Below are 20,295 nucleotides of genomic sequence, written 5' to 3' on the forward strand. Positions count from 1 at the left end.
GTTCTTTGAAAGGTCAAGGCTGTAAGAGTGGAGCAACAGAGCTCAGCAAATAACCCTGCAGTTAGTACACTGCAGGGAACTAAGAAAGGTTAACTGGTTGTGTTCCGTAAAGGTCACCACAGATACTGGGTTCGCATTAAAGCCGGCGTTTCGCTCATGACAGATGAGGAGTTCACATTATGTTTGCTGAATTCCTTTGAAAAGAAACATACCAGCCAGAGATCCTTCCAGGTGAGACTTCAATGTAGGTGACTGGGAACAAAATCCACAATTGTGGTTTTGTGTAAAAACAATGCATTGTGTGTCAGCTGAAGCTAATATGAGGCTTCATCAGTCTGAGTTAGACAAATCAGGTGGACATCTTCCAAAGTTAGTCTTTTTAGCTGAAAATGTCCTTATTGTGTTACTATCCCTGTGCAGCTCAGCAAGGAAACAGTCTGGAAACAAAAAGAGGGACTTTTGTACTAAAAAGTCTGTACATTTGGAAGCCTCATAAGCTCCAGCTGAAGCTCGGAATGCATTTTGCACATTATGAGCACTGTGGATTTTGTCCCTCATCACTTACACCGGAAACGTTTTAGGAACAGATGTCTTCACGGCCAATATGGACAAGAGGATCAATTACAGCAACCAGTAAATCCTTCATTGCACATCTGCAAGCGAATTTTGTTTTAATACAGATTTAATTTTCTCGAAAAAAGTTTTTTTTGGAGGGGGGGCATTTTTTTATGCCTTAATTAGATAGCGAAATTGGAGATAGACAAGAAACACAGGAGTGACAAGCAGTAAACGGTGCAGGTTGCCGGGAGTCATACCAGGGACTCACTGCTCGGGGCATTTGCGCATATCTAATTTGGGTGGACTGACCTTTAAATCTAAGCTTAAACAAGCTGAATAACACAACTCTGGATATACAGTATTATAGATTAGTAAAGTTTGTTTGTTTGGATTTGTGTCTGTGTCTAGCTGATTAATGTAATCCAATATTTACTCTCTGTTTAGCACTTATCTCGTCTCCAGTTCTTGTGAAAAAACATGACTCTTGCTAAATGTTGTTTCATGAGTGGGTTTGCTTGTCCACAATACCTGCCTCCCCTTTCTTTTCTCTTTACTTTTTTCTCGTGTCTGTTCCTTGCTTGCCCCTCATATTATGAGGGGCAAGAATCCTAATAACAATTGATAGAAAAGCATAAAGAAGTTTAATAAATGCAATAACACATCGACATCCTTCCTGCTACTGTCATCAGCTCAGATTTCTTCTTGCAACACTTCATCTGTTTCTTTTTTTTTAACGTACTTATATGTTGTGACATTTGACCTGTGCCCCTTTTCACTGTAAGATGTGAGGCGGCCACAAATTCAAATTTTATTCTGATGGATAACACTCAGCTACTGTATGTAACTAGAATGTATTACAAAAATGTCTGTGTATAAGAAAATGAAGACAAAGAGCTCACCGTCAGTTTTCATACTCTTATCTCTTTATTTATGGGTGCCGCAGTGCGTTCAGGGACCTGGCGCAGCCACCACCCACCACCACAGCAGGAACAACAGAGCTTTTTGCAGGATTAAAAATATATTAAACAGAACTTCAAAAGATAAAAACAGAGCGTGTTGTTTTAGCTTTTTTTTGTAACATCAAAGTGAAGATCTTCACACGTGTTCTTTTTCTCAGTCAGCTCAGCTCAGACTCCAACTCAAAAACCACATTTCTGTCTCTTAGCTTAATAGTAAAATGCTTTCAATAATTCAAGGTTGTTTTATTACATATGAATATATTGACTAAAACTTGAATTGCCTCCAGTTGCTTCAACACAGAAACCACATGCTGTCTGATTTTTACCAGGGCCCTGTTCTTTGTATAAGGACAACAAAGTTGAGTTGACTGTAAAGCCTGGATTTTTCTGGATTTAACCGGAGCTGTTATGGCATCGAGTCCTCATTACCAAAACTTTTACGGTTTTAGATGAGAACATGTAAGTTATTGAGAAATCATCAAGATCTCTTGGTGTATCTGTATTCAAGAGACCAAGGTAGCTTAATTAGAATTAACAGAATCGTTTTAACTAGGATTAGTTAAAACAGGTTTAAAGAACAGGGCCCTGACTACACAACAAGAACTGTAGGTCCTTCAGAGTTTTTGACAGCATTTGTTCTAAACTCTCAGTGGTACCAGATGGGTGGGGTTTAAAGCAATTGACCGAGGTCAACTCCACCAACTGAGAGCTGCTGTAGTAACTAATAATTTATATATTATCTCAAGGCGACTTGGGCTCCAAAACAAACTAAATGATCATTTGGCAGTCAAGACCTCTGCAGGAGCGAGCCAGATTTAAGCTGCAGAGACTTTTTTTCATGTTTGTGGGTGAATAAAACAACCTGAGAAACTTTCATTAAGTCAAGCTGTCACAACAAGCTGAGAGGGAAGGGAAAGAAAGGGATTCTTAGGAAGGATGTTTACACCAGCATCTTCTTAACAATCAAATTGCACTTCATTAAAAAAAAAACAAACAGACAAATAAAAACTAACTTTTTTCTATCTGGGCAAGTACTACAGATTATCATCTATACAGTAACATTCATTCGATTGATTGAAACTCTTTATGAAGAAGTTATAAATAGAGATGAAAACATGCAGAGTGAGGAAGGTAAGGGAAGAAGACAGAATAAAAACATAAATGTGTGAAATGAAAGAAAAGAGTTTAAAGTGTGAACAACAAATATAAGATGACAAACATTTCCAAAAATCTTCCACAACAGGACAGAGAGCGAGACACTGGGGTAGAGAAGTCAATTCTAGGTTTTTTTTGAAGGCAAGTTTTTCTATTTATTATTTTTTTAAACCTTTTGTATTTGTGTTCAACAAATATCATTAATCAGATAGTAGCAGCAGCAGGTTTTTTATTTTTTGAATGTTTAATTTTTTTTGGGCTCTGTTTTCCTGCTGCAGAGGATGATGGCAACTGACCTCAGGACAGCTGAACAGCTCGGGCTCACACTGGGGTCATTTGCACCGAAACCAAAACCACTGTAAGCGCCGACATCATCTCTATCACTACTTTATTTGTATTATGACATTAATATTTTCCTCTTTATTGTATGTTTCATCAACAGGAATATAGGACAGTTTTCTCTGGCAACTCTGAAGGCCAACAAGCCACGAGGAGCTGCCTCTATATTGCTTTTTTATGCAAATGGGACACTGAAAACAAATCTCTCTCATTCTCTGACTTTGTTACCTATAGCCAAGGGAGTTGCCCACCACTGTTGCCGCAGGAACTGCCTAAAGTTGACTGTTTGATCAAAAAACTGAATATAATTTGAATACTTTGACTGGAGGTTTAGTCTGAAAGTGAAACAGGAAGATCATGTCTGCGTTGAGGTGGTTTTGGTAAAACTGCTTCCTGTTTGGTCATTAGGAGGCACTGACTGGCTGCAGAGGCGGGCAGGGGGAAGAGCTGCCTTCCTGTCGGGACAACAGGACACTGCAGGTGTTCAGACCTCCTCCTCCTCCACTTGTTGTTATTGCCCCCGTTGCAGATGTTGCCCCCTCCTGGACGGTGATGGCGGTGGTAGTGACGTCTTCGTTGTAGAGGCGTTTGATGCCATCGTAGAAGTCATCCACCTCCATCTCCTCCACCTGAACAAAGAAAAAGAGAGAAAATATTCCTGTTAAGACTTAGAAAAACAGCAAACGTTCACATTTGAGAAACTGGAACCAATGAAGTTTAATCTTTTTTAAAAAAAAAAAAACCAACTAATTATCCCAATTGTTGCAATTAATTTTCTGTCGATCAACTTATTATTTAATCCATTCATTGTTTCAGCCTTATCAATTCCCTACATGACATTGAGAGGGAGATAGTGTTACCTTGCGCTTGGCGGAGGCCTTGCAGCGCAGCGTGACCTTCTGTAGGCGGTTGTGATGGAGGTTTTTGGGTGGGGAGAGCAGAGCCGGGATGCTGCTGTCGGTGGAGGAGGAGACGGAGCTCCAAGGCTGCGGACGCCCCACCTCCCCTCCAGTACGTATGTGGGGCTGGGCAGGGGAGGCATTGACATGGGCAAGGTCCCTGGAAGACTCTGAGGTGGAGGTGATGGTCCCTGGAGAGAAAAAAGTTACAGAAATACTTTAACAACGATTTCTAGTGACTTCTGAACTTTCTAAAATAAAAGTCAGTATTCAAAGAAGACTGGGTCAAAACGAAGTATATGGCTGGACCGCCCTTTATTTGTTCGCTTCTCTCCTACTGTCTCTGCTCACATATACGGTAACTTAATACAGCTGAATTCCCAATAAAGCTGTTCTCATTTACATGTTTTTCTGTTTCTGTTGTCTGCCAACAGAACAAGTATAAGATAGTGATTGAAACGTGGTCCATTAAGACTCCATGTTAACCAGCAGTCACTTCAAGCTGCTGCTCTGCTAAATCCTGATTTTATAGCTGTGACGTCGTCTGACAGAATCACCACAAACATAAGTGAAAGGCAACGGCTGTGCCCTGATTTCTTCTATATTTACTTGTTAAATGATCACTCAGAGAGAAAGTTAGAGGCTCATTCACGTCTGTGTGCTGACCAATGTTATAACGTCAGTACTAAGTCACGCGGTATTCGGCTGGTGTAACTTTATCAGTCAGTCAGTCAGTCAGGCAGTCACAGACATTAGCGTTTATAGAGCTGGCCCCGCTGCTGCGCTCCAGCCAAAAGTTGCCAGCTATATAAATAAATAAATACATACATATGTACAGCAGAGATACTGTCTTTTTTTTAATCCATGCATTCTTCTTCCTAGGGAAAACCTGGAGCTTATATTACCAATAATGCAACTCGACTGCCAACAGTTTTATTGGAAATCTGGGTGTGATATGCTAGTAGCTTGAACTGCTAGCTTCAAACAGAGATGAGGAGCAGGCTACAGAGGTCTGGTAAGTTCACTTCTTTCTAACTACACACGCCCAGATTTCTTTAACTTTTCAAACTTTTAGTCTTATATTGAGCACAATATATCAGACTTCACACAGCTCCCTCTAGAGGCACAAGAGGCTTTATACAACTGTTTTCACTTATGCTGTCGTACTCCCGAACACCCGGACACAGACTTTGATGGGTAAAATCCATGGAGTTCCCTTTGAAACATACCCAGTGTGCAGCAGCGGAGGGTAGGGTCCAGGGCCGGACACTGCAGGGTGGTTTGGCTCTGCAGGGGTTGGTAGATGTAGACAGTGTTTGGAAGCAGGGAAGCTCTCGGTGTGGACAGACTACGAGCCACCAGCTCTCGACTCCTAATCAATTCAGAGCTGTCGATCTAAGAGAGAAAGAGGGGGAAAGAAAGACAGAGAAGACAAACACGGAATAAAGGAGAGAGGTAGGGAGACAGCAAACAAGAACGATACTTATATTTTTATGTCTACAAACGTCCTAGTTCTAGAGGACGTAGTGTTCGTTACAGCCACAACATGAAAGTGTTGGAAGATCAAACAACTTACTGATGACTTAACAATGCTTAGAGCCTTACCAGAGCCCTGTTCCTCAAATGTGGCTTACTATTGCTACCATGTGTTATCCAGCTAAATTAAGCCAAGACCAGTGTGATCTTATATTAAAATAATTAATTGTATAACAAACAAATATGCAGCGAACTGAGTTCATTATTTGATCTTACTTATATAATTTTCCTGATTTTGCCTGTAATTGCCTAATTTAAATACAATTGATTTTGTGAATGTGATCAGTAGATTTTGTAGCAATTTTAAGATTATTTGTCGTTACATGTTTCTCTAGACAGAGAAACCGATGCCATTATTAAGCCTCATTGTTAACAAGTCAAAATGATGAATTCATTCATTTTAAAGTACTGTTCATTATGTTCTTTACAAAAAAGCATAAAAACAAAGACTGTAAAACTTGGAGAAAAAAAAGAAACATTTAAAAGGATACCGTTTAAAAAGAGCTACTAAACCTATCCTACTCCTCTGTTTGATTTTATCATATTTTAAGATGTCCTACAAAACAGAACAAAAGTTCCCATAATTCTTTGTGTAATTTTTGGAGGGTCACCTCAGGTGTCTGAATGAGCCACACACTGAACTGGTTTATTTGACCAGTTTACATAGAGTCTACTATGCAGGTTTAAGTGCCGTTTCCTCCTGATAAAATGTTCATAAAATACAAGCTCTGCTGCACAGCAGCGCCACCCAGAGGCTCCACACCCTCACTGCCTTGCTGAAAAACAGAGTCAAGGACCATTTGCTAGAGGACAAATGTGTAAGCACAACTTGTTGACTTTTAGTTCCCTATTAAAAGGCTGTAAAGTCAAATAGAGAGGGGGGAGGGGTTTAAACCAGGACCCAGCAGCTGACGAGAGAATCAGCCAGACTGACTTCTGCTCAGAGGTGTCAAAGAGAAAAACTCATGAGGTTTCTTTGTGTTTTTTGCTCTCTGATACAAAAATAGTCAAACTAGCTCCCGTGCTCTGGTTTTCCCCGTGCTTCTTTAAAGCCACGTCTCTCCTCTGCTGAACTGGCAGCACGTTTTGCGCCCTCTGTTGTCCTTCCCTCTCCCTTTGTTTACCTCTGTGTTTCTGTCTTTTTGTTTTCTTCCCTTCCTGAGCTTCTCAAATGCTGCATTTTTTTTTTAATCGAAGAAATTCTACTTTTTTCTGTGCAACAGCTTCTACAAAGTCTTATTTTTAATCAGTCTTGCTCTCAGCATTCTTATTCACTACATTCAAGCCATTAGTTTGAATTTGCTCAGACCCTTAGCTTAGTTCTAAAGGATATTTCGATTAGTATTTGTTGTTGATGATGATGATGCGAGTGCTGTTCTGTAATTTGAAGTGATTACAATTGACAGATCATCCATTTTGAGGAACTAAATTAAACTTGTCTTGAGTTTGCACTTTGATTGTCGCTTTGTTCACACAGAAGCTCAATATAAGCTTTCCGCTACTTCTCCATCTACACTGGTATATGTTTGTTTTGGTCACACGATCCACACTGAGGATATAGAGCTTCTGATTGACCACAAGTACTTCTACTTAATAATGAAAGAGAGGCAGTCTGGTACCTGTGCCCTCCTCAGCAGGTCAATGGTAAGTGCCAGCCAATCAGGACAGCAGGTCTCCAGCTCCAGGGTAATGAGGGCCAAGGCCAGCATGGATCCTCTGAGCTATAGGAACAGATTAGTGACAAACTTGTTCAGTGTCCAGGCAAGTGAAAAGCCCAAGCAAACAAGCATGAATTAAGCTATAAGTAATAAAATTAAAATAAAACTTAAAGGCAAATGCATGAAAACCTGAACCTGAGAAGTGATTATCCTCCATACTGTGTTTGAAAAGAGAATATACCTTTAAATTCGCCCCTGTGACACAGCCATGGAGGATTCGAAGTTTCTGCAGTGCAAGATCAAGTTATAGTTTTGTGTGTGTGTGTACCTGTATGAGTGTGTGGTCGGCCAGACAGTGATAGAGTCGCTGTGTGAGCAGGGCGAGGTGCTGAGAGCGGTTCAATCCCAGCATGGAGTACAAAAACCCGGAACGACACGACAACACCATCGCATGGAACTAAAGGAGAGGGAGAGGAAGAGGAGGAAGCTGGGTGGTAAAGAATTGAATTTTGAAGTAAATTCAGTTCATTTAAGAAGTGACAGATGTTTTGTTCCATTATTTAGATAATTATAAAATCAACTTGGAGTATAATCCTTGACCAAATCAGACACTATCAGATTGAACATAATTTTACTATTTGTAAGAGACAGTTAAGTCTTGACGCACTGCTGGCTAGCTGTTAATATAAGTAGCAAAAAAAATGACACAACAAAAGGTTCAAATAGAGACTAAGACTAAGATTTAAAGTACCTCAACATTTCTGTAAGGCAAACAGTGAGCTAGAATTTTTTTTCTGTGTAGTACAGTATTTTATGTCAATAATCATGGTAACAGCTCTAAAATAGAGGGCAATAAAAGTTGAAATGTTGATTGGTGTTTAACATCTACAAATAGTCAGAATCAAGAAAACACAATCCATAAAACGAACTCCTGGCAGGTCACTGATTTTACTACTGAACCTGATTTATAAAAACAAACAAACACCTCTATTCATTGGATTTAAAAGAATGCAAGAAGGTTGAGAAAACTGTATTAAAGTAAAATAAATTGTAGGAGGTGAAGCAAAGAAAACCGCATTATCCAGCAGCCAGCACTTCTTTTTGCCACCAGGTGTCACTAGCTGAACTGATTATCAAAACATCTCAAAACATCTCCAAACATAAACAGACCTCTGGACTGCAGAGTGACCTCATTACATACATTAGTTATTCATTGATTACAGATCTCATGATGTGGGAGATGTTGAATGAGTTAACATTTAACAAAAAAGCAATCAAACACAATTTTAACTTCGAAGCCTTTAACTGTAGTCCAGACCATGTGACACAGAGTGAGAGGATGTGTGTGTGTGCATGTGTGTGCGTGTGTATGTATGTGTTACAGACGTACAATGTGCAGGAAGTCCAGTGCTGTGGCAGTATGCAGATCCCAGTTCAGTTTGTCAAGGATGATCCTTTCCATCCTCAGGATCTCTGATGGAGAACAGCCACAGCTGCTGGAGGCAGCCAGTTCCTTCAGAGAAGGCACACACTAACACACACACACACACAGACACAGACACAGACACACACAGACACAGACACAGACACACACAGACACACACAGACACACACACACACACACACACACACACACACACACACACACACGTTACCTAACCTTTTCTGATGCATCAGAAGAGCTATCTCAGTCCAGTGTAACATTCATAAAAATATCCAGAAATTTTAGTTTTTTGCTTCTTAGTGTCTATTATGTGTGTGTTCATGCTGTGTGTATTGTGTTGTTTGTGTTAACCTCATCCTCCTCACACGTCTTGGCAGCCAGGAAGAAGCAGGTAATGGCGATGCAGCGCAGGTACTTTGGACGCGCCTGAAGACAAACAATCCAATTAAACAGTAATTACATGTTATTGATTTACGCGAGTGTGTTGAGAGCGGTTCAGTCCCAGCCTGCAGACTGCCACAGCACTGGACTCCTTGCACTTTGACAATAGTTGACAAGCCTGTTGGATGATGTTGTTACTATGAATTATCACACTACTGTGTGTGTGTAAAACTGCCAGTATTGCTGGCAGCTGAGAATTCGACCACTTGTTGCTCAGTGCACAGTCTGTTTATGTTGCTGTACACCCACAGTTCATCCACACAGGTGTGTTCATTTCTCAGAACTGTGTTACCATGAACTAACTGGAATCACCCGACATCATGAATATTTACAACGTTCCCTAGTAGCACTATGGAGATAGTTTTTAATTTCCAAGCAACGGCAGGGAAGACACTGCTAGCAAGTAAACAGGGATATAAATGATAACGGTTTCAAAATGTTTTCAAATATTTTCTGAGGAAGGAATAGCTTGTTAGACTTCAAGGATATAGACAATGAGTTTTGGTGAGTAACACTGAATGTAAACAGAAACTTTGTTGACCAGAAAACTCCACAGGGAATCTTTAATACCTCTTTTATATGATTCTTGTTTTAAAACCAGTCAACTGGGAACATTAAGTGTGGTGCATATTGTTCACTTTAATTTTCATTGAGATGTGTCTACAACTTGTTTAGAGTCCACCATTGGAAAATTGAGTTGATTGGAAATAGTTTAGAAAGTTACACATCTGTGTATATAAGGTCCCAAAATTCACAACGCATGTCAAGACAAAAACTAAGCCATGAAAAAAAAAAACTAAGCTTTACAAAACCATTTGTAAAGCTCTGAGTGTTCTCAGGAGCAGAGTGGCCTCAATAATTGTGAAATGGAAGAAGTGTAGAACCAATAGGACTCTTCCTTGGGCTTCTCAGCAGCAGGGAAAGGGAGACTGGTCAGAATTGAGGAAAGGATTAATGCATCTAAATACAGAGAGGTTCTTGAAGAGAACCTGCTCCAGAGTACACGTGACCTGAGGCTGGAGCGACATTTCACCTTTCAGCACCACAGGGACCTGAAGCATAAAGCCAAGACAACACCGGAATGGCTTTGGGACAAGTCTCTTGACTGTCCTTGAGAGGCCTAGCCAAAGCCCAGATTTAAACCCCATAGAACATCTTTGGAGAGACCTGAGGATGGCAGTTCACAGACACTTCCCATCCAATCTGACGGAGACTGAGAGGATCTGCCACGAGGAATGGGATAAACTGCCCAAATCCAGGTTTGCAAAGTTTGTAGAGATTTACTCAAAAAGACTCAAAGCTGTAATTGTTGCCAAAGGGGCTTCTACAAAGTACTGAATTAAGGTTCTGAATACTTCTGTAAATGAGAGAATTCAGGTTTTGATTTTTCATAAATTTGCCAATATTTTTAAAAACATGTTTTCACTTTGTCCTCATGGGTGACTGAATGTAGATTGATGGTTGGGCAAAACAGCTATTTTATCCGTGTGTAATTAAATCTAAAACACAATCAAGTTCAAAAATGGTTAAAATGTATTTCCATTTTTTAACGTTGTACTGTATCTCATTTGCACTCTTTTGTGCTAAAGTGAGACTGTTACTTCTGTTACTGAATTATGTTTTAGAAACAAGAAAGGTTCTAGATGCTTTATAAACGTCTGTAAAAACAAAAAACAGCTCTCACTGGCTTCAGAAAAGTACTTAAAAATTACTCAAGATGACTTCATTTAGGTCATTAAAGTAATTTTAATTAGTTATTTCACCTTTATTTGTAGCAAAGCAGCTTTAGTTTGTATCACAGCAACACTGATCAATATCCACTTGAGCAGCACTAGTTATCAATAATGCCTACAACACAATTTGTTTCAGATTATTCAAAACCTGAATCAGCGTTTTTGTGCTAGACTTGAGGGCAGAGAGTCAGCAGTCTGCTTTCTGTTTCAACACTAACAGTATTTAATGATGAGTTAAAAAGGAGATATGAAACTCAAATGCTTACACACACACACACACACACACACACACACACACACACACACACACACACACACACACACAGACACACACACACACACACACACACACACACACACACACACACACACACACTTTAAGGCTTGTCTGAGCACATTTAAACTATTTTTTTGAATTATTAGTTAAAGGCAGCATTTTTGTTTACATGGTTCACAAAACAATGTCTCTTCAAACATGTCTGACTGGGATGCTTCATAGGAGTAGGCGTATGGATAAAATCCTATATGTATATGATGTATGTAATTTATTGTAATGCGCAAAACTACAGAGAGGACATGGAATGTACTTGTACTTTAAACATTTTTTTTAAAGCTCCATTTATGTAAGAGGAAGAGTAGTAGTAGTAGCAGTTATAGTAGTAGTATCAGTAGCAGTAGTAGTAGTAGTAGTAGTAGTAGTAGTAGTAGTAGTAGCAGTAGCAGCAGTAGTAGTAGTAGTAGTAGTAGTAGCAGCAGCAGTCGTGTAAACTGTAGTATTTGTTTATTTTAGGGAGTTTTTGAGCTAAAAGCAGAGGTGGAGTAAATATTTTCTATCTGTAAAAGCAGCTTCACCTGGCCATTCACTCATGTCTGCTAATGCTCACCGTAACAGCTGTACTATTGTAGCACTGATTGCATTTATTTACCTTGATGGGAGCGAGAAAGCGGTCCAGGATGCTAACAGCCAAAACCAGAGTCTCTGGGTACAGCTGCAATCTGCTGTGGAGCTCTGTCAACCATCGCACGGCTTCATCTCGCTGGGCCGGGGAGACGTCTGTATCCTACAGAAAAATAAAAAGGTAAACAGTATCAACATCATCGTCTTGTTAGGCCTTGGGGATATTGTACTGACCACTGAAACATTTGCTCTTGTCCATGTTTCCCCACAAAGACAATAGTACGTCATCATACTTATCTTTCTGTCTAATAAAAAATTAGACAAAACCCTTTGATAGACTTCAAATTCTGTTTTCACTGTAACTACTCTAGAAAATTTTTCCATAATGCCTACTATATTCTTTCTTTGAATACTACCTGAGTGTAAAAGGTGATAACTGTAGATAAAGTGGAAAGAAAAAAACCTCTCACCTATTAAATTAATATTAATCAGTATTTCTGATCTTAACATATGAAGATGTTATACTGCAATCATGAAATTAACTTCTAGTATCACAGGAAAACAGTTTTGAAAATTTGATTGTGGTGAGATCGCCAAATGATTATCTGTTCTGTTGAGGACACAGAATGATGAGAAGAATGTTTTCTTATGATCATGACAAAAAATTTTTCTTATATCAAGAAAGAAAGTTTATCAAGAAGACAAATTAATTTTATGATACTGAGGAAAAAAAAAACATCTTTAACAATCTTTTTCTCTGGCTTAGTCCTAAGTGAACAAGTGTAAAGGCAAATATTTACCTTTTGAAGTAGTTAAGAACAAAAATCTATCTAAAACTTTCTGCTATCTCTATCTATACAAAACCATCCAACAGCCAATCCTCAGCAAAACATGGGTTTACAGTTAACACAAAGGGAAATTGTTTCTGGACAGAGGTAAGGGGAAACCTCCAAACAGACAAACAGGTCATGAGTCCTCTCTTCTCTCTTTAAGACTGCTATTTAAGGGCAACACTTGGCCTGGTTTCCATACAGGGCTAAACAGGGTTAGACAAGACTTACTTATCCAACTGAATCTCCTTGTTTTGGATAGTTATTAAGGACCCAGTTGAGGCCTTTGTGGCTGACATACTTCCGCTATAAAGGACAAACAGGATCTTAAACCAGCTAGACAGCTGGACCAAACCTGCCACCAAATCTCCTCCAAAAACATTCCAGGAATTCCATTTGCTCTTCTCACAGCTGAGATAATTCATCAGCTGATCCTTCCCTTTAGAAGTTTTCTACTCAATGAAAATCTTATATTGTATTGTATTAAAAGAGTTTAATACCATGTACAGCCTTTTAGCTTGCATATTCTGAATGTTGAGCTTGATTTTTTAATCGGAAGCAGTGACCAGGGTAAAACATGTCTGATGGTGGTCTGAATGGGTCAACATTTGTTATCTGACCTGGGTTCAAAAGGTCAATGCAATCCAGCTTTGTTCTGAAAGCTTGAGCACAGGTTTCTATAACAGATATAGACTTACTATACATTTATTAAAATATGGTTTTACGATTAATATAAACCTATGGTAGATACTGCAGCAACTTCTAGCCCTCAGCCATAAATTGTGGTCTCCTCAATTCCAGAGATACTTGAACATGATCGCAGAGTGTCAATTGTTGCATAAACCTTTGATAGGGAGAGCACATGAAGAAAGGTGACGAAACCCCAAATCAATATCATGATAATTTTACAATACAAAATAATAAAATATTAATAATTTTTTAACTACCATCGGTGCTTCCTCACAAAATATTATATAATCTGTTGAAAATGTAGGTTAAGCCAAACTATTAATTTAGCTGTGATGCTGCTTATATATACACTACTTTTATTTATTTATATTTCTCGTAAACCTATAAATTATCTAATTATGTAATTCAGCTGTAATTTTTGTATGTGTAGTCACTGAAATGCTAAAATATTTAGCATTTAGCTGAAACTGATGCCGAAAATTCAGCCTTCAACGTTGAAATTTGTTCTTAATTTCTTTATTTTTGATTTTTCTCCAAACCAAAATCAGTGATTCAGCGAGTGGAATGTGTAACACTGGACTAGCAGCAGGGGTCTTCAGTCAGAGCGCAACTGACCCCGTTAGCCAACTAATCTGCAACTTGACACTGTTCAGCCTCTCGGCTCTTAGCTGTCCAAACTAAACACAACTGGCCTGCTTCCAGCCTATTTCCTTTACTGAATGAAAAAGACAAAATCCAAAAAGAATCTCATCCCTCCTTGGTGCCTTGTCATTGCAGAGCGTTATAACTTCCTCAGTGCCCTCATCCAAAGATGGATGAAGCTTTTGTCTTCTTTCTCCTGACTCTGCTTCCTCTACAGAGGGTTGTGTTGGTCAGGTTCAGAAACCGCTCAGAATGTTACTTCTACTGCAGCAACTCTTGAGCTCAGCCATTCTGCAGCTGAGTCAAACCTTCATGCTTTTTCTGTAAAAATGATTATTTGTGCAGACCAGAGATGGCGTATGATGCAGACAAAATTAGACATAATTAATCAACAATATATTTGGATGTTAGCCAAGCTTTCTAGCTCTCAAGCTGATCAGATGCCTCTATGTATTATCTCTTATACGGAGAATGCAGTATTATAAAGACAAATTACCCCAGAAAATTTTAATTCAACAAAGACTTACATCACATCTGCAGGAGTGTATTTTACCCAGCAACACTGCTGTTGCTTATGTCTGTGAGGAGACCAACTGCCTTCTTGACCTCATACACCAGTTTACATGCCTACTAACCCAGCCAAAGGCAGTGATAAGCGTCATATCTAACTCAGTGTCGTCATTTACTGCTTTCAATTGGCCTCTTCATTATCAACACAAAACTAAAAACAGGCAGATTCAAGGACTAGACAAAGAGGGGTTTGATATTCTTCATATGAAGTCAAGTTTATTTGGATATCTCAATATCATACGCAATGTCTTATTAGGCTTTACTAGCCCACATAAGACGTGGATTCTGATTCAGTTCAAGATGTCTAAGGTTTTGGACTTTGTTTAGATTATTTCTGTATTTTTCTTTCAGGTTATGTTTGAATTTGAGGATGTGAGGAGATTCAGAGATTAGCCCTCTGCTAATTTCATTTAATCTAAGGTCAAAGTGCTAAAGAAAAAAATTTCTCTTTTGTCATTTTGCATATTCTGACCCACTGAATTAATTAATACTGGGAAATAACAAAAAAGTAGTGCTTGGACAGATAACAGGGGTTTCCCTGTTTAGCTCAACATGAGGTCTAGTGCATTGGCCAGATTAAACTGGCAGTCATGAACGTTCAGCAGTGACTCAGCAGCATCAGATGTGGATTAACAGTCAGAGATTAGCCCTCTTCTAATTCCATTTGACTTGAATAGCTACATCTTTAGATCAGCTGTGAATATGAAGACAAAATAAACGAACATAAGATGGAAAAGATGAAAAACAGACTGTAAACACAGATGTCTGAGGAGTTTTTAAAAACACGAGTGAGGAAAACAACGGAAGTTTTGGGAGTCTGCCACTGGAAATGATAAAGATCATCACAACAGTACCGAAGCAGGGTCAATTTACTTGAAAGTTGAAAGAAAATGTATCACAATTTTTGTCAACATAAAAAAACATCTGATAATGTGAAAGACTGACAACTGGACAAATTAATTAATTACTGTTTGAATACAGTCTTTTTTAACGACCCGTGAGTATCTGTAGAATCACACATAATTACTCCTGATTGGTAGGAATGTCGCATTACTTTGGGAATTGGCTTTCATCTTTACAGGTTATCGAAAGGAAAGACTGCGGGCTTTCAACCATCTAAATCTTCACCTGGATGACTGCCAAAGGAAGATTATTGCATTTATTAAAGTGAATAATCTCTTTGCTAAGTGATGTTTGGGGGTTCAGACATTTAACACTGAAAACAAAACGATACAAGTCAGGCAAACATGCAAATGCAGGTTCACTTTAGTCTTTAGACCTTCACATGACATACTGTAATAATTCAAAAGATAATCAGTGTTGAGATTCACTCCAGTCACCACAAACATCAGGAGTGTGTATGAGCTGATAGTTTTATGACTTTAGTTTTACCAGAGATTCAGTAAAGGAGCACAACTTGATTAATGTCTAGGAGAATGAATATAACTCCTGTTAATTTTTTAAAAGTATGACGACAATGACTTAAAAGTTAAGAGTTACACTACTTGACCAAAAGTATGTAGACACCCGAACATTACACACCTGTATGATAGCTGATCTTGTTATTCCAAAACCATGGCCATTGATCTGCTGCTATAACCGCCCCCTCTTCTGGTTTCGGGCTTTCCACCAGATGTTGAACCTGGCTGCAGGGATTTGCTCCCATTCAGCCACAACAGCATTAGTGAGGTCCAACACTAATGTTGGGTGATAAGGTCTGGCTCACAGTGAACGTTCCAGTTGATCCCAAAGGTGTTGGTTGGGGTTGAGGTCAGAGCTCTGACAGACCATTCAAGTTCTTCCACACCAAACTGTGAAAACCATTTCTCTATGGAACTGGGTTTTTGCAGGGTGGGTATTGTCATGTTGAAACAAGAAAGGTTTTCCCCATATTGTTGCCACAAAGCTGGAGGCACACTACAAGGTTCCCTTCATAGGAACTGAGGGGCCTAGCCCTAACCAGGAAGAACAGACACAGACCAAAAGTATACTAATGTAGGGTGTTCACATAGTTTTGACCATGTAGTGATCAAATTCATCTGGCATCGTGTTACAGTATTGCTATTGCAGTTCCTCTCTGGTGTATTTGGAAACCAGTATCAGCATTCAGCTTTAATTCTATTTTCTTATGTATTTACCACTGGGAACAGTGGGTGAGGGTGAAACCATGAAAACAAGGGAAAACAATACTTCCACCAGCAGGCAAATAAACCTCTTCTGTGACATTTCAAAGGGTAACTGCCATTCTGTAAAACACGCAACTGTGGAAACAAACTCTACCACAAGGCCAGAGCTACAATGAGGGCTGACCTGGGTCATGACCTGACAGAGAGGAAAAAGACCAACTGAACCTGGTGACCAAGCAAATGGGTTCATTAAAAAGGAAGGTAAACCATACTGCTGCTTCAACTTCTAGAATATAGCGAAACATAATATTTTACATTTAAAGTTATAATGTATATAATAATTTGGATGTGATAAGTAATAATAATGAATATTACATTCAATAGTTATTAGAGGTTACTGAAAACTAAATTAATTAGTAGGAGTAAAATAAGTCAAGTGATAAAAGAAGTACTGAGAGAGTCAACGTAAAAATGACTTTGTGACGTAATTTCACAGGTATATGATGTGGTATAAGATGTGCTTATAAACTGGATGAGACCAACTGAGGTTGTAATGAAACAAAACATTTGTGACATCTTGTGAGGACGTGTCTCAAGACGTGAAAAATGGGTGAGACCAGCTGAGTCTTGCGCAATGACTCATTGCGTTTGTAATACACTGCTGCTTCATGATTACATGTTACCTACTGTTGTGTCTCTCACACTGTAACAGAGCAATCTATTGTAAATCTTGAATGCAATTATTCACATCATTTTTTTCAATTTCAAATACCCATGGTTATTCTGAAAAAGAAAATGTTTAAATGATTTTAGGAAGCACATAAATGGAAGAAGGACAAAAATGCAATTTTTGGCCTGAGGCTGAAAGTGCTTATCAATGAACTAGTCAACAGATGCCTTACATTTCATTAATTCGATTACCAAACATCGTGTAGTTCAAGCTTCTCCGCTGTGAGCACTTTTCTTATACAATTCATACATCCAAATGTTGACAAAGTTCTCTGTCACTAAATGTTACTATTTAAGTGACAGGACTTAAATTTATTGAACTTTGCCCTCAACAAGAAGGGAGAGATTCACTTTAGTGCTTATCCATCAACTGTCACGTTTCAGAACCCTGAAGTGCTGAAGAGTCCTTTTAGCTCCTTTTATTGCTTCCACTTTCACTAATGATTCAAAATTAATTATTGACAAAATGGATCATGATAGATTAACTTATAATAAACATAATCACTCTGCTACTAAAAATAGTAGCCCTAATGGAATTTCCTAACCCATTTAAAAGTCCACAAGGAAATTATTTGGACAGCTTGTTATATCACAACCAAGAAAAAATAAGCAAAACTGACGACTGATTCGATCTGACAGTAAAATACTTTTCATTGGAAACAAGCAATGTCAAGATCATGACATAACTATTGAGAATACAAGAAATCTCATCTTTACCAGGTTGTCTCTGGCCTTCTATAAAATACAAACAGTCTGTTGTTGATTTTTTCCCGTCACTGAAACCTTTTCTGCTGTGTTGGAGTTGGTCTGGTTTTGACATCACATTGTGGACAAGAAGGAACATGCACCAAACTACTGTATGAATTGAGTTATGGTATTAAAGTTGTTATTTTCGGAGAAGCTTATGGGACAATTGCCTGAGTCAAACAGTGTGGATGCAGCAGCTATGGTGCAATCACTGTCCCAAACTTCAGCTGTAAATTCAATTTTTTTGATGTTGAGATGTTTTTTTTGAGTGAATCAATGCATTATGTAATGAATGGAGGCAACCAGATATGAATCATCACCTGTGAGGAGGGCTTCTTTGGCACATAGACCTTCCACATCTTGGCTTCCCTAGAGGCAGCCTTTTCCAGAAGAAAAGACAGCCTCTGGCGTCCCCAGGGTTCAGTTAACTTCATTCTTTCCTCCCCTGGTTGAGCCTACCTCCCCACTGGATACAGCTACCTGCATGGTGACACAGCACATCAGAACATCACATACTCCGATTGATCTAATCCACCAGGAAAAGCTGAGCTTGATATACACTTTAGCCAAACAATGCCATGTGACAGTGCTTTTTCACATTTCATTAAATAACATTTTGTATCAATACATTCAATTCAAGATAAAGGATTCCCTTGAATCCTAATGTTTTGCACTTATAGTTTGATGACCAAGGGACAAAGGAGATACATTCACTGTTCTCACTTATTTCAATATACCAGTGTTTTTATGCTCAGAGCAAAGTAGGGGTGGGCCATATGATGCCATATACTGTGCTTCACTATCTTGTTAGCTGTAAGAAATTTTGTTTATTATATGGTTACTATCCATTTAATATCTCTGGGTGTACTGGGTCATTGTGGGCAATGTTGCAAGGCAATGGGCAGTCCAGCTTTAAGGCAATGTTGGATTTTAATTTTATTTTGGCACCAATGTGATGAAGTTCTTTGGTTTGTCAGGTATTTCATTTGGATTCACCAGAAACAGATATCCCTGTCTGATTACTTTAGCAATTAATAGTTCTCAATAGATTTTCCAGAAAAAATGTATTATATCACAATATACAGTATATTGATACTTAAATTCAACATTACATTGACGAAGATATAGGAAATGAATCAATAGTCCCCATCCCTAGACCAAAGCATGGAATATAAAGAGAATTTTGTGTTGGCCAAATAGATTCTTCTGCTTTTCTATCCTGTTAATAATGGAACAAATGTGCACGCAAAGCTGACTAAGGACACTGTCAAGGGAATGATTGTTTATTCAAGGCGATGAAGATGCTGAAGGTTGTATTAGTCCAGTTAACAGTTCCCAATTGGTTCAAGCAGACCCCAAACAGAGAGTAGTAATGTTACACATTTTGATCTTGAGAAACCCCATTAACCAAACTTTGTACTTGCTATAACCCTATCCGGAATAAAATTACACAATAGTTACTAACCCAGCAGATAGTTTCGAATCTAGCTAACTGTAATCAGATCAGTCACTATCTAACGAAAGACAGAGTGAAGTCAAGCTAAATTCTAATTTTGTCGAAAACTACCTCGAATCTGCACTGGGAGATCCCACTTTTTGGGGAACCACCGGGCCTCCCGAAGCAGGTGCATTACCAAGCATTTCCTTTCATTAGTAACCCGACATCGACTATTCCCTGGAAGGGAGCTAATTTGACGGTCTGGCACTCTTGCAGCGTTGCCAGCACATCGCTAGCTGCTTGCACAAAATTGTACATGTCTAACAGATAAATGGTTAAGAAGTTGGTCTCTACCCTCGGTTGGTGTCAGATAAATGGAGTTGGAGTGTGTTTACGGCCACGACTGAGCTAACTACACAGTAGGGCCATTTAAATGGCTGACTCCGTTCCAGTAAGTAGACGGAGCCCCAATCCTTACCTCCCCTGCGAAGCGGAGAAAACCACAGTTGGATTTCATCCGGTCCACTCAATTCAAGGATAGATAAAGGGGGTGAAATCGGGTACCCGTTCCTCGGTTTACTCGTCCATCCTGGCTTCCATGGTGCCAAGTTCTGGGGAAAAGGGGTTGCTGTAAAAAACATATAAAAATAAAAGAACGGAATATAGACAGATATGTCTACTTCCGAGGAGGGGACTGGGGGGGAAGAGAGAGGGAAATAGGCTCCGCCCACGTGCAGGCAGAAGTGGAAGACAAAACAATCCTACCCTCTGTGGAATATTCCCATAATATTAATGTCATATATTAACACAGAAATACAGAAGAAATTTATACAGGTTCCATAAGCAAGAGTCAATTCTGATTTACAGTGAGACTACTGTATTTCATGACACAAAAAAAGAGTT

General features: G+C 39.0%; 1 protein-coding gene across 1 annotated transcript; it reads right to left on the reverse strand.

Moving 5' to 3' along the window:
- Positions 1 to 1,459: 1,459 nt before the first annotated feature.
- Positions 1,460 to 20,122, reverse strand: ccni (cyclin I). Its single transcript, XM_040157824.1, has 10 exons — positions 19,871 to 20,122; positions 18,275 to 18,434; positions 11,649 to 11,783; positions 8,900 to 8,974; positions 8,495 to 8,635; positions 7,433 to 7,561; positions 7,066 to 7,167; positions 5,140 to 5,305; positions 3,872 to 4,101; positions 1,460 to 3,640 (listed from the first exon to the last, which is right to left on the reverse strand). Exons 2-10 carry the CDS (start codon positions 18,386 to 18,388, stop codon positions 3,416 to 3,418), a joined length of 1,317 nt encoding a protein of 438 aa, XP_040013758.1. The 5' UTR covers positions 18,389 to 18,434; positions 19,871 to 20,122; the 3' UTR covers positions 1,460 to 3,415.
- Between the last annotated feature and the right edge of the window lie 173 nt (positions 20,123 to 20,295).

Source organism: Xiphias gladius, chromosome 20, assembly GCF_016859285.1.
Source record: "Xiphias gladius isolate SHS-SW01 ecotype Sanya breed wild chromosome 20, ASM1685928v1, whole genome shotgun sequence".
Taxonomy (NCBI): domain Eukaryota; kingdom Metazoa; phylum Chordata; class Actinopteri; order Istiophoriformes; family Xiphiidae; genus Xiphias; species Xiphias gladius.

Bases quoted from the DNA above. Each gene is read 5' to 3' on its own strand.
- ccni (XM_040157824.1), bottom strand. From the start codon at position 18,388: ATGAAGTTAACTGAACCCTGGGGACGCCAGAGGCTGTCTTTTCTTCTG. The intron at 5,306-7,065 runs GTACCAGACTGC...TTTCTCTCTTAG, and splicing joins ACCTGCTGAGGAGGGCACAG to ATCGACAGCTCTGAATTGAT. The intron at 3,641-3,871 runs GTAACACTATCT...TTCTTTGTTCAG, and splicing joins AGGCCTCCGCCAAGCGCAAG to GTGGAGGAGATGGAGGTGGA.